Source organism: Hylobates moloch, unplaced genomic scaffold (genome assembly GCF_009828535.3).
Source record: "Hylobates moloch isolate HMO894 unplaced genomic scaffold, HMol_V3 SCAFFOLD_10, whole genome shotgun sequence".
In the NCBI taxonomy this organism is placed as follows: domain Eukaryota; kingdom Metazoa; phylum Chordata; class Mammalia; order Primates; family Hylobatidae; genus Hylobates; species Hylobates moloch.
Window position 1 is genome coordinate 102,808,511 of NW_026652285.1, and position 14,771 is coordinate 102,823,281.

At 45.4% G+C, this 14,771-nt stretch overlaps 1 protein-coding gene across 6 annotated transcripts in view; it reads left to right on the forward strand.

Annotated features, from left to right (window-relative positions):
- FUBP3 (far upstream element binding protein 3) overlaps positions 1 to 14,771 on the forward strand; it is a 58,177-nt gene that overhangs the window by 30,924 nt on the left and 12,482 nt on the right. For all 6 annotated transcript variants that reach the window (XM_032165427.2, XM_032165429.2, XM_032165428.2 and 3 more), the window contains exons 4-11: positions 1,586 to 1,635; positions 2,085 to 2,156; positions 3,421 to 3,478; positions 5,487 to 5,649; positions 6,936 to 7,034; positions 9,450 to 9,554; positions 11,501 to 11,603; positions 12,380 to 12,480. In XM_032165427.2, coding sequence (XP_032021318.1) covers positions 1,586 to 1,635; positions 2,085 to 2,156; positions 3,421 to 3,478; positions 5,487 to 5,649; positions 6,936 to 7,034; positions 9,450 to 9,554; positions 11,501 to 11,603; positions 12,380 to 12,480 — 751 coding nt within the window. The remainder of the gene's footprint in view (positions 1 to 1,585; positions 1,636 to 2,084; positions 2,157 to 3,420; positions 3,479 to 5,486; positions 5,650 to 6,935; positions 7,035 to 9,449; positions 9,555 to 11,500; positions 11,604 to 12,379; positions 12,481 to 14,771) is intronic.

The window sequence follows — 14,771 nt, forward strand, 5'->3', positions numbered from 1 at the left end:
TCTTTGTTTGCTTTGTTTTGTTTGTTGATGAATTGAAAAATTTAAATGAGGTGATCGTTAGTATCAAATGCTGACTTTCCTATAAAGCCAGAACTAGTCAGGATTTTCTTTTCCAAGGTGTTTATATTTTATACCTTGGACAAGTTTCAGCCTTGCATTTAGATTAGAACGTTTTCTTCCGGGAAACCCAGAGCAGTTCGTCTTGGAATGTTTCTTCCTCAGAGTTGGCTAAAGTTGTTCCTTAGGGCCAAGGGCTGCCTGGGCTTCGTGACATTTTGTATTGCAGTAATGTTGAAGCCCCTGTAGTCAATTCCCAGGTAATATTTTCTGAGAGTAGACAGCTCATGCTACACATGGTGTGAGCAGCAGCCTCCTGGCCGCATGCACAAGAGCCCTGTCATCCCTCATAACAGGGTCAAGAAGCACATCCTGACAGGGACCTGGCTTCTGCTGCAGGACGCATTGGGACAGCAGGGCTTGGCATTCACATCCATGGTGTTACTGATTAGGAAGCTGGGAATGAATTGCCTGATTTGGGGAGAACACATCCCAAGAGGTGGAGAGAATCCCGTCTTGTTCATAAGCTTGAGGGTGTAAACTCCCTCAAGGAGGGAGGGAGAAGACTGTTTGTTCCCATCAAAATGATAACAGTGGCAAGTGCTATTTATGCTATTGCATTTCTTTTAAGTGATGCACTTTCCCTAAAAATATGCACTTATTCAATCCTTTCCGTGATGGGTAAAAATCCAGCTGTGTGAGAGATGTTTAAAAATGCTTGCCTTTTTTTTTTTTGACTACTTGCATTTAGCATCCTCCCAAGGTAAATGTTGAGATTTAATTGCTTTCTGGGGTGTTGGGCAAATTGGACATTGTCCACAATACACTGTATGGCAGATTTGAAGGTTTGTTGAAAAAAACCAGTGCAGTAGTAGTTTAAAAAAAAAAAAAGGCACATAATGGATGGGATAGCATTTAACAGAAGTACCTTGCAGAGTAAGTGAGGTAATTATTCTGTTCTGGTCAACACTGATTACGCCTCCATCGGATACTGGTTCCATTTGGGGCGTCTCACTGTAAAAAACATCCATAAATTAGAAGGGAGGCCAGAAAACAATAAAAAGATTGGGAAACAAAGAATGTGGAAGAAAAATTGGATATGTCTTCATCTAGAGAGGACTCCACAGTAGAAGTCTAAACATCTCCCAAAACCCCGTAGGACCTTTCAGTGACCTGGGATTGATGAGCTGTTGGTTAGAGAGCACCTAACCAGGCAGAATGAGGCAACACTGAGAGGTGCTGTATGAAGAAAAGGCAGCTGTTAGAGGAGGTGATGGTTTCATGAAAACCCGGAGGTTTCTTCCTCTGACACAAGGAGATGAAAGGCTTAGATCTTTGGGAGGAATGGTTGACCAGAGGGTTCATTACGTGACACTCTTTGTAGATGGTGGTGGATTTGTTGGCCAAATTGGCCTGATGCATTTTAAGCTTTTATCTTGCAACATTGCCAGTATGAGCAGTTTGGGGACCTAAAATGGCTGCAAAAGTCTGTATTCTGTATTTTTTCCAAAATCTTCTTTGTTTTTAGGACGGTAATAACGGAAGAATTCAAAGTGCCTGACAAAATGGTTGGATTTAGTAAGTATCCATGTTGTCTACTTTTTCCCTGATTCCTGTCTCTTTTTCTCTCTCTTTTTTTCTGAGCTGCTTTGCCAGGATGTTCTTTTTGTTTTAGTCTCTCTTGTGAGTATCACCTGTAGTAGAATGCTTTGCACATGCCATTCCCCACAGCTCTGAAATGCTGCAGGTCTCTTCAGGCTGGGGGAGAAACCAGAGTACTGGGCTGTGGATGTCCCCCCCTTCCCCACCTCTCCTCACCTCAGCTCGAATCCCCTCTGCCTGTAGGCTGTTTCACACGGGCCTTCTGCTGCCATCATGCCCAAAGAGTGGAGATGGGCTCACGGGGGCCAACTCGATGTGTAATATTGTGAGCCAAGTGTCACAGTTTGTGGAATTAATTCAGTCATTCATGCGTGGTGAAATATGGAATAGGGGCGTGTATTCTGACCCTGTTCAATTTGTTTCAGTTATCGGCAGGGGAGGTGAGCAGATTTCACGGATTCAAGCAGAATCTGGTTGCAAAATTCAGATTGCTTCAGGTAAGGCTTTTTAAAAATAGATATCAATTTTATAGAAATCAGTATTTTGCAAAAATTTCCAGATTCGGTACTTTGCTTGTTGCTTGGGTAAGTATATGCGATTGGTGTTTTCCTTGCACTTTGGGAGTTGGACTCCTAAATGAGAACCAGAAGGATCAGAGCAAAGGTGGGCCCGGAGATAAGGCCTCCTATCTGGCTTCTGGGGTAAACCCTTCCTCAGCTCTGTGGCCAGACATGGCCCCTTCCCAAACACCTGCCACTCTAGGACCTATGTTCTCTGCACCAGAATGTTATACCAGACATAGTGGCATAGTGGGGCCTGTGGGAATCCTATGGCTTTGGGGTCACTCCTTGACTGCGTGCATCAGAGGAGGCTCCCATGAATGAGACTGCCCCTTCCCTTTGTGGGAAGAGGATAGCTGGGGGTCCTGGCTGAATTAGCACTCACCGAACATGTTTTATGACCTTTCCTAGCTGGGTCCATTTTGACTATGCAACATGGAGAGAGATGGAGTGAAGAACAATTTTTTATTTTATTTATGGTTTTGTCATCTAATTTGAGCTTGACCTCTTTCCATTGCAAAGGAAGGGGTTTGAAGGACATTTGACTAGAAAAATGTTTGTCCTTTTAAAAGATACTTATTACAGTGTCTTGAAGGCAGTAACTCCTGTTAGCTATTTCTCTTTCATTTTTCTGAGGAAGAATTTTAAGAAGCAAATTTTTTTAGGAACAAAATGAGGCATCACGTGTGGTGTTAGAAAGTAATGTGTTTCTCTCGTTAAATGGCCCAGTTCCACATAGATGTCACTGATCTCTTGGGACATTCATGCAATAACTGGTATGGTCCTGATGTGCGTGTCATGAAGTTCCTTCCTAGAGTACTAGCTTATTTGCCGTGTGCAGACAAATGACCATTAAACTACAAATGGAGAAACTGAGGAATAGCACGATAAAGTGACTGAAACAATTACTAGCATGTGAGTGGGTCATAAGTGAAGCTGAGATGGGTGATCAGGACCAACTCACAGACCTCTGTCATGTCCTTCTAGCTTCCCCTGTGGGACTTGTTTCTACTTCGAGAATCTAGGGTGGAGCTACCAGCTTAATATTCTGTCCACAAGTGGAAGCAAACTGTCTTTTTCTGGGAGCCTGGGCCTCTGCGGGGCTGGCATAGGAAGCAGCCCTAGAGAGAGCCTTACAGAGGCAGAGGTGCATGTGCCCGGTGCCCACCAACACCCCTCATCTTCTTGATTCTTCTTATAGAGAGTTCTGGGATTCCAGAGAGGCCCTGTGTACTTACCGGAACCCCAGAAAGTATTGAGTAAGTTTATTTTATTTACTTTTTCTTTCACTCTTCTTCCTCCTTCCCCAAATGGGGAGAAATGGAAGGGCAACACTGTTACTGAACACTGTGAGTCTGTGCTGCAGTCTGGCCACACAGGTAGATAATTCCACAGGAAAAAAATCTGGGAGGTTACTGTGCCAGGGGTTTTTGTTACCTTAAATACACGAGATATCACCTTTGTTCTAAACCCCACAGCTGTCATAACATCTACTTCAAACCAGGGTCTCAGGAGTGTACATTCACCCCACCTGAATGCTCTAATCAACTTACTTCTTCCTTGTTAACACCTCCTTTACCTGAGCAGGTCTGGATTAGTAAGCCAGTCACTTGGTGAGCTACTGAGAATCCTGGTACCAGGTCTTTTGGCTGGAAGCTGATCCCGTTACCCTTCTGATGTTTGTGAACCAAATGAATCAACTCTTCGTGACCTTTGCTCTACTCAGAGGGCCGTACGGACTGGCCAGAGGATGTCTTGACTTTTGGCGCCCTTGCAACAGCCTTAAGACTAACATTGCTTTCCTACCCTGTTACTCACATACTCAGAACCTTATACCAGGTGCAGGTGTCATAAATCCAAGAACCTCCTGGGAAAGGGAAACATACTGACTTAGAGCCCGCTCGCTGCCCCTCAATCTATGGAGCAGCACCGCATTTGGGGACAGGGGTGCTAAGATTATATCTGACTCAATAGGTAGGGTTGTTTTATTGTTTCCATTTCTCAGGGAGTCTAGATGAGCTTAAATTCTCTTGTTCTGCCATCACATTGCAAGCAGTGAACCATAATAAATATCGCCGGCAGGTGTGCATTACAGGGCAAGCTGGATGGTTTGCTGGAGTCAAAGCATTTTTCTTCCAACACAGGTTAATCTAGTACACAAGCAAAATATTAAAAAGCTGCTGTAACTGGGAAGATATATGAAGCTGATTCTGTACACAAAGGCTCAAGACTACAAAAGGCAACATCTATTTCCTGCCTTTCTCTTCTTTCTTCCTGCTCTTCTAACCATTCCTGCTTCCTGTCTACCCAAGGAGCAGAGGCAATGGGATTATAACTTTAGGAGGAAACAAATTTCATTGTCTTCAGTGAGCAGCACAGCCAGCTTGTTTAGTAGCTGAGTTCTTCTCCATTAGAGAAACCAAAAAGCAGATTGCGTGTGGCAACTTAGAGAATCAATACGAGAAATAACAACCAGGAGAAATTCTGGTGCAGAAAAGGAAATTGGCACAGCAGATGACTTTGGTGGCCTGGGCTGTGCTGTCACAACATTGCAGCTGCCCTCCCCCGCTGCCCAAGAAATCAACACAAATAGCAGGACACATGACACGCAGGGTCCCAACCTGGCTGCCATGGAAAGCCCAAAGCAGGTGTCTGTGAGTGCACAGCTGCATCCAGCACCGCCTCCCCCTTTCCCACCTCTTGGAACCAAACTGGGATTCATAGCCTTAGCTTAAAAGTCATAGAGCAGTGTTGTTGGTTATGAAGAAGCGTGGAGTATGGGAGTTCAGACAGTGAGTACTAATCCTTGCTTGCTTTCTTCCCATCTTTCTCATTGCTGGCTCTCTCTCCTGCCTGCATTTATTTAACAAATGTATATTGAGTATACTCTGTGAGGAGGGTCATGTTGGATGGGGGAACAGAGAGATGTAAAGGGATAAAAGATGGTCTCTGCCTCCAGAGCAGCTGGCATCCTAATAGGAGACGACACCTTTGTGGAGACACAAACATGAGCAGAGGGCAGGCTTGAAAGGGGCGGCAAGGCTCTGTGTTGCAGCGTTGGTACTGTGGTGTGTGTTGCTTTTAAATTCCAGCCCAGTAGCGTGGCGGATGGCAGAGAGACCTCCGGGTTGTGGGGGCAGGAGCTGGAGCTGGATGGAGGGCTGCCCTGACTCCCGCAGGTTTTTCCCTCAGTGCTATTTCCCTGTCTTGCACACTTAGAGCCTCCATTTAATGCTGGTTCTCTTGTGGTTCTTTTCCCTCCCAAAGACAAGCCAAACGGCTCCTGGGACAGATTGTGGACCGCTGTCGAAATGGACCTGGCTTTCATAATGACATAGACAGCAACAGCACAATCCAGGAGATTCTCATTCCCGCATCTAAAGTGGGTCTGGTCATCGGCAGAGGAGGGGAAACAATCAAGCAGTTGCAGGTGTGTGAGCCCGGAGCACGGAGCACAGCGGCCGCTCGCAGCAGGTCTTCAGCTTCCCGGCCCAGGAGATCTGCTCACGGCTGGCATTCCCTGGCTGGGCTGGCTTTGCGTAGCATTGTGCTGAGGCTTCCTTCCTCCATTTGACAGACAGCTTCTGAACATACGCCACGGCCACGCCTGATGCCAAATACGATGCCAAGTACTGGGGCAGGTGTGCCCTATCAGGGGCCCCTGTGAACTTTGAGCAGCCTTTTTGGCAGTGAGCTCTATGAGGGCTGCTTTTATCATAAAAGGACAGCATCTCAGATAAAAGTGCAGTATTTGGAGTCAGAGGCTCTGACCCAGCATTCTTCCTCACTAATTGATTGATCTTAAATGTGCTCATTTACTTTTTGAAGGTTCAGGGTCTTTTTGTGTCAAAAGGGGCAAGTGCAGGCTTCACTGCTGTGATGGAGCTAAAATAATAGTCGTTCTTTTCTTTTTATATAAGAGCCTGTTACTGAGTGAATGATCCATGAGCATTAGCTGCTGTTAGTGCCAGAATCCCTCATCTGAGACACTCGGGACCAAACAGGTTTCAGAATTTGACACTCCCAGCGAGTTCTGGGGTTGTACCCTGAAATCAAATGCATATTTCTGTAGCTAAATAGAATAATACTCACACTCAGAGAAAGGCAAAAAATACACTGACATGAGTTCAGTTTTGCTGCCAAATGAATTATAAGTAAACTTTCTTTCAGAAAAGGGATTTTGCAGTTGCGAGTAAAGGATTGTGGCTTCCCTTGCCTGCCATCTCATAACCCGGTCCTTGGGTCCTGGTTGTGAGGATGGTATCCTAATGTGGACTCGGAGAGTTTATCATCTGGGATCCCAGCTTCCCAGGTTTGGTCCCCCACTCATTAGCTCTGGACCTAGGGCCATATGTGCTGAAGTAGAAAGATGGCAGGACTTGACTCAGTTCTGCAGAAGTTCTAATCACATAACGTCAAATGGAGTATGTGCCAAGTGCCTGGCGTTCAGTAAAAGTAGCTCCTTAGTGCTTAGATACTCCAGGCACTGGAATTATTTTAGGAGATGGTTTTACATCTCACATTTGGACATGGTCTTACCCGACCTATATGTCTGCTGTCACAGAAGCCAGCTTCATGGCTCAGGTTGGAAGGCAGTCCCTGGTGGTAGGTGGGATGTGGGCTTATTGTGGGTGTGACTGGATCTGATTTTGTGCTGCCCTGCATTTCATACCCTGCATTATTCATGAGGGCTCTGCCGGTGTGTGTTCCCCACAGGAGCGGACAGGGGTGAAGATGGTCATGATCCAGGATGGCCCATTGCCCACGGGAGCAGACAAGCCTCTTCGTATCACTGGAGACGCATTTAAAGTACAGGTAGGAAAGAGCCATGGGTTGGATGAGTCCTGTCTGTGGGGCTATCACTTGGTGGTACCCTAGAGCTTTTATCTTCCTCAAGTAATTGTGAAACTGGCTGCTCCGTTATTGAAGGTAAACTGTTCTCAACAAAGTTTGGTGATAAAAAGAATCTAGGTTTGTGCTGCCCAAACCAGAATCCTTAGCTACTTGTGACTATTTAAATTCACTCAAATAAAAACTGAGCTCCTCATTTACACTGGCCATATCTCAAATGCCCAGTAACACCTGAGGCTGGTGGTGACTGTTTTAGACTGTGCGTGTGCAGAACATTTCTGAGCTCTTGCTGGTGGCAAGGCTCAGGGGCAGTTGGTTTTTTGTTTTGTTTCCCCCACGTCATCCTTCCAGGTGCAGTTTTGATTTGCTGACCTGGGGTCAGCTGAGATGCAGGCTCTGCTTGGTGTTTACTTGCTCATTCTCTTCTGGGCTTATTTTGCAAGCCCTTCAGCTGAGGTTGGAGGTGAGCACAGGGTGAGCACCAGAGCCACCCGAGTGCCTGGGCGCCCTCAGAGCAAGTGTCCTGCGCCCCGAGCTGCCAGGCGGGACAGCCCCGCTGGCTGGAAGCAGTAAGGGGCTTGGTTTTCTATCCCCTGGGGTGGTCCTGTCCTTCCAACTCTTGCTAGTAGCAGGAATTCAAGTGGGCGGAGGGTGTAGGGTTTTTGTCTGTCCTCAGTGAAACACAGATGTACTTTCTTCTGCCACCTGCAGCCTGTCTTGCCATTGCCACATTCAGAGTAGCTCCGGGGTGATGCTCCTTGGTGAGCCAGGCCACCATCAGGAATGGGTCTTCTCTGGGAACACTGGGGTTTTGATCAGTGAAAGTTTCCAGTCCCTGACAAAATATTGCCCCCAATTCTGAACCCTGTCCTTCAGCTAAGCTGGTCAAGGTACACCTGTCAAATAACAGTTTTAGAACAGGAGTGAGGGCAGTGATGGGCATGGTTCTGCCTAGGGACTCCAGTCAGTGATACGGTCGTTCACTTCCATCAGGCCAGAGTCCCCACGCGCTGCCTCCTCCAGAGCTCCCAGCCTTCTCTCAGTGTGAACAGTTGGGCATTTAAGGAACCAGATTGCCTCTCGCCTTTCCCCCCCCCCGCTCAGCGTCCGGTTGTGGGCTCCAGTACTGTGTTGGTGTTGGATCCAGGCCTGTGGGGGGCCACAGAGTGCCTGCCCTCCCTCAGAGGCCGTCTTTTTCTATCACAGCCTTTGATGGTGTCTTTGGTAGGGAAAGACCCCAAGCAAAGAATATATCATTAATGTCCCATAAATTTGCAGGAAAATAATTTTAACTTAACGGGTTTTGGTGATTTTTAAATTTTAAAACTGTGTATTTCACTTTTTTTTTTTTTTTTCATTTAGGAGATGGAGCCTGCTGTATTTAGGGCACCTATATATCTCTTCAACCTGCCTAACATTTTGCTGTATGTGTGTGCATGTGTGTGTGTTTCTTTATCATTGAAGTGGCAGATGTTATGACACTACCCCTAAATCCTTTAAGCATGTGTCTCCTAAGAATAACCAGGCCTAAGAAAACTGTACTTCTGAAACATTATCTGGTATCCAGTACATGTCCAGATTTCTCCAAATGTCCTAAGATTTAAATTGCTGACGGGTTTATTTTGTTTCTTCCTAGACACAGTTCTCGCATTCCCTTGAGTTGTAAGGTACAATAGGTCTTTAGCGCAGATTCCTGTGTGGCTGGTACTGGCACGGGCTGGCCAACATGCAACGATAGACTTGCCAAGTGTGTGTTTTGGGGAGAAGGACAGTTGAATCTGCCTGGGATGTAGTGACGTCCACAAGGAAGTCTCACCAGTAGGTTATAGAAATAAGATAGGCTTGCCCTTTTGTTGTTCTTGTTGTTGTTGTTTGTTTAAAGCAATGTATTTGGCTTTCAGCTTTTTCTTTTTAACTTACTGGAGTTCCTCTGTGATGTAAAGCCTTGGCAAAGTTTTCTGTCTCATGGACCTGCCCTCAGTGGGAGCTCTTAGACACCCCTTCCTGCTAGAAAGAAATGGCGTCAAGAAACACCTAGGTCAATCCACCTTATTGATCAGAAAGAAAAAGATTTAAAAAAAAAAATGCCTAGGGGTGATAGGAATCCATTTCTCACCACACGCAGATGTGTTCACCCAACTAAGGCTTTTTATAGAAGGTGGACCCTTCCCTGTGTGGACATTTGGGCAGTGGAAAGAACACATCACTTAAGATACGATGCACACATCCCCTACATGTCCCATAAGTAATAAGTGAATTGTCCTACAGCTGAGCGCCTTTAAACCCAAGTTAAGAGGGTTTGATCTTGAAATTTCACCTGGTGATGTATCTTTTTTCAGGAATTTTTTCTCATAATGCTTTTTGTTTGTGTTTATGCAGCAAGCAAGAGAAATGGTACTAGAGATTATCCGAGAAAAAGAGCAAGCTGACTTTCGGGGTGTACGCGGCGATTTCACCTCTCGGATGGGAGGAGGCAGTATAGAGGTATGCTTAAATTACAGGTCAGTAGGCAAATGAGGTGAGGACCAAAGCTGTAGGTCACACTTTGGTTAGCTCTTTCACCCTGAGCAAGTTAGTTAACTTTTGTCTCAAAACCTTAAGAATTCTCTCGCCTCTTAGGGTGGGTGCAAGGGTGGACTGCAACAGCATCAGCCTGCAGTGAGGGGAGCTGGCTGCACTTTAGGACATGGGGCCATTTCTCTTGGTTTTGAAGCTTTGCTTTAGAGGTTAACCAGTTGCCCAGGTAAAAACCAAGGTTCAGGTTTTCTTGGTGATGTATATCATGATTCTATCAACCTCGGCAGCCTGTATTTATTGATGAGGTTGCAGTGGGGTCAGAATCTATCCTAGAGAATGAAATTTTGTTGTATGCGACAACATGGATGAACCTTACAAACAGTATGCTCAGTGCAATAAGACAGATACAGAACAAATATTGTACGATTCCACTTATCTGAGGCACCTAGAAGAGTCAGATGCATAGAGGCAGAAAGTAGTAGAAGCTATCAGATGGTGGGGGAAGGAGGAGTCATTGTTTAATGGATACAGGGTTGTTGGGGATGATGAAATGTTTTGGATATGGATGGTGGTGATGGTTACACAACATTGTGAATGTATGTAATGTCATTAAATTGTGTACTTACAAGTGGTTAAATGATAAATATTATGTATATTTTAGCCACAATAAAAGAAAAATGAAGGAAAAAAATACATTTTAAAGAACCACTAAGGCTATGCATGGTGGTTCACGCCTGTAATCCCAGTGCTTTGAGAGGCTTAGGCAGGAGTGCTACTTGAGGCCAGGAGGTTGAGATCTGTCTGGGCAATATAGCCAGACACCACCTCTACCAAAAAAAAAAAAAATTATTTTAAATTAGTCCAGTGTGACACATTCCTATAGTCCCAGCTGTTCTAGAGGCTAAGGAGGGAGGCTCATTCCTCCCAGGAGATCGAGGCTATAGTCATCTACAGTTACGCCACTGTAATCCAGCCTGGGTAACAAGTCCAGCCTGGGTAACAGTGTGTATGGTGTGTATATTGGAAGGCAAAATTACTATTTTTCATCTTTTATCTATAAGCCTTATTCATTTTTATAACCATTTTGATCAAATCTCAAATTGGATGCATTTAACAGTTAAGAAAGCAGTTCAGGCCGGGCATGGTGGCTCACGCCTGTAATCCCAGCACTTTGGGAGGCAGAGGCAGGTGGATCACAAGGTCAGGAGTTCGAGACCAGCCTGGCCAATGTGGTGAAACCCAGTCTCTACTAAAAATACAAAAATTAGCTGGGTGTGGTGACGCGTGCCTGTAGTCCCAGCTACGCGGGAGGCTGAGGCAGGAGAATGGCATGAACCTGGGAGGAGGTGCTTGCAGTGAGCGTAGATGGTGCCACTCTACTCTAGCCTGGGCGACAGAGCAAGACTCTGTCTCAAAAAAAAGAAGAAAAAAAAAGAATGCAGTTCAACCACAATATTATTGCTAAAAGGGAAAAATGTCCTTTATTATATCATTTCCAGGAATGCACTATAATAAAAACTAAGTTGCGTGTTAAAAAAAATGTGTCCTGGGCTGGGCGCAGTGGCTCGTGCCTATAGTCCCAGCACTTTGGGAGGCTAAGACAGGCAGGTCACTTGAGGTCAGGAATTCAAGACCAGCCTGGCCAACAAGGTGAAACCCCATCTCTACTAAAAAATACAAAAATAAGCTGGGCATGGTGGCGGGTGCCTGTAATCCTAGCTACTCAGGAGGCTGAGGTGGGAGAATCATTGGAACCCGGGAGGCAGAGGCCGCAGTGAGCTGAGATTGTGCCACTGCACTCCAGCCTGGGCAACAGAGCGAGACTCAGTCTCAAAAAAAAAAAAAAAAAAAGTGCCCTTTAAAAAGACAGGTTTGTGAAAAGTTCTGATGAGGTTTGGTTTCTCTGTGCCTAGGTATCTGTGCCAAGGTTTGCTGTGGGGATTGTAATAGGAAGAAACGGGGAAATGATCAAAAAGATCCAGAATGATGCCGGTGTGAGGATTCAGTTTAAACCAGGTGGGTTTGATGATTCAAAAATCCTTAGTGTTAAAAGGATGATAAAACACCTTACGAAACAAGGGCTTGGCTGTTGTTTCATGTGTGTTCACCTTTCTCATCCTTGCAACATTCTGCTACCAGATTAGCAATCTTAGTTTCTTCTCCCAGCCTTCTTTTCCCTCCCCGGATACATGTCGGTCACCTTTGATTTCCAGGCCTTTTTTCTTTTTTCTCCTTGGAGTATATGCATAGTATGTCATAAATGCATAGTATGTCAGCTTTTGATTTTGCCAAGTAAAATTTAAAAATATATATATATATAATTTTGATTTTATTAAATTGGAGATAATTTAAAACCACATACAAAGACAAAACATCTTAGAATAAAGGACAGATTTTTAAATTTTATAAACTTGCCTTAATGAGCAAAATTTTCGACATGGTCTGAACAGAGGAAAACATGGCAGGCTCTTCTCTGGAAGCTATTGCCGTAGCTCTGCTCTGACTCCCTTGGCTTTTTTAAAGTCAAGTTTTGTTTTAGTTCTTTAATGATACATTTTTTAAATGGCTATAATTGCATAAGAATTGAGCATTGACCTGAAACATGCGAACCAATATAATTACACACATTTTCCTATCACCCACATCACTCCAAAAGAGTCCCTGCAGCTGGCAGTATTCCTGTTGCCCCTTTTGGCACCGCGGGTAAGAATATTGATTGGGAATCAGATTAATCCTTGTTTCCTTCTAACGTTGGGCTTTTTTCTAATCCTGTCTCTCACCTGGCTCCTCAGACGATGGGATTAGTCCAGAAAGAGCTGCCCAGGTCATGGGCCCTCCGGATCGGTGTCAGCATGCAGCGCATATCATCAGCGAGCTGATTCTTACAGCCCAGGTGGGTCCAGCTCTGCGGAGTGTGAGTGTTTGGGCTGCAGAAGTGGAAAGTGCTACCCGGGGCTCTCGGTGCAGCACCATAGAGCTGTCACCCTGAGGCGCCTCAAGTCACATTATGAGAAACCAGCAGTTTCTCTGCGTCAGCCTCTTTCCTGCCTTCTTGGTATTTTTTTTCTGCTCATTAATTATTATTCTGACTTTATTTACCTCACCATCTAGATTGCCTTTACACAGTAAGTTTCTGGCTATTTAAACCATGTGGGGAAATACCATGGAGATTGGTCGCCAAGTTTCAAATAATCAAGTGTATTTAATGTTAATCTGTATTAGTGAAATCCAGTCTTAGTGGTAGAAAGCACTTCAGGGTCCTCCAAATTTGGTCCTAAAGCTGCCCTTCATGCACTTGATTTCTGCACATGTTTGGACTGTGAGCCAGCCTGTATGACAGTGCTAGGAACCCCTGTAACTGATGGTAGGACTGAGGATACATTTGAGAATGACCAGAACGGAAGAATAAAGCAAGAGATTGGAAATTATAGTGCCAGCTCTGCCATCAGTCATGTGACCTTGGAGCAGCCTTTGAACCTCTGGGTCTGGTGTTCCCAGCAGCACACTCAGGGCGCTTTGCACCAGGCAGTGCTCTCCGTGTGATCCCCTAAGAGCCATCTGGTGGTTCTTACTCAAATTACAAATGTGTAGGCCCCCACCCCAGATCTACTGAATCAGCATTTCCAGGGGAGGGTCTTGGGTCTTCACTAGAGACCCAGGCAATTCTTAGGATTAGACAAGTTTATGAAACAGCCACTAAATCAAGCTCGTTCAGCCTGTGGGCTGCACGCAGCCGAGGAACAGCATTGAATGCAGCCCAACACAAATTCATAAACTTTCTTAAAATGTTATGAGATTTTTTGTGTGGGTTTTTTTTTTTTTTTTTTTTTTAAAGCTCATCAGCTATCATTAGTGTTAGTGTATTTTATGGGTGGCCCAAGACAATTCTTCTTCCAGTGTGGCCCAGGGAAGCCAAAAGATTGAACACACCTGCTCTAAATGATCTCTAACGTCCTTTTTTTTGTAGCAAGAGTTTATGAACCTTGGCCAGGCATGGTGGCTCACTCTTGTAATCCCAGCATTTTGGGAGGCCGAGGCAAGCGGATCACCTGAGGTCAGGAGTTCGAGACCAGCCTGACCTACATGGTGAAACCCTGTCTTTACTGAAAATACAAAATTAGCTGGACATGGTGGCTCACGCCTATAATCCTAGCACTTTGGGAGGCCGAGGCGGGTGGATCACCTGAGGTCAGGAGTTCAAGACCAACATGGTGAAACCCGTCCCTACTAAAAATACAAAATTAGCCGGGCGTGGTGGCGCATGCCTGTAGTTTCAGCTACTCAGGAGGCTGAGGCAGGAGAATTGCTTGAACTCAGGAGGCGGAGGTTGCAGTGAGCCAGGATCCCGCCATTGCATTCCAGCCTGGGCAACAAGAGCAAAACTCTGTCTCAAAAAAAAAAAACAAAAACCAAAAAAAAAGAGTTTATGAGCCTTGCGCTACAGAGGCTGTGAGATGTTTGGGAGAAAACCTTTTCTTTGAGATCTGTGGCATACCCAGAACATTGACTGTGTGCTCGTGTGCGTGTGTGAACATAAATTCTAAAATTGCCTTGTTTACTTGGCAGTTGTCTCTCATAAAAGCAGAGTGCGGGGGAAAAGCACTCCAGTTGTCTCAGCTGTCTGCTGGTTTAGATTCTGGGTAAACATTCAGTTTACTCTTAATCAACACAAGCAGGTTTTGTGCAACATTTCTTCAGTGTGTTGAAAAGTCTGTGCAGCTTCTCCCTTCCATGAAATAGCTCTTAGCTTGACCAGGTTCACCCTTCACGTTTAAGAGAGTTTAAATACTGCAGCTCCAAAATCACTCAGCAGACGGCGGCTAGAACGAGACTTGCTGCCATCTCAATGAAAGGGCTCTTCCTCTGTCAGCTGTTAGATTTAGGTTTTTCTCTGCTGGGTGAATAGTGAGGGAATGATTCAGAGACTTCTCCAGCCCCTCATGGGGAGGAGGCCCTGGCAGGTTCCCTCTGTTCCTCCCTTCTAAAGTAACCCTGAATGGTCACTCTTGAACCTATTGCTGCTGCTGCTGCTGCTGCTTGGGGGCACAACAGCCAAGAAGTTTTCTAAAACTGAGTAAAATCTGTTTATCCTTCTTGCTGATTGGTGTGCCAGGTGTTGTGACTCATAGCAGTGCCTGGTCGGGGAGGGTCAGCAGGCTGTCCACATCTGGCTTCCCATAGGCC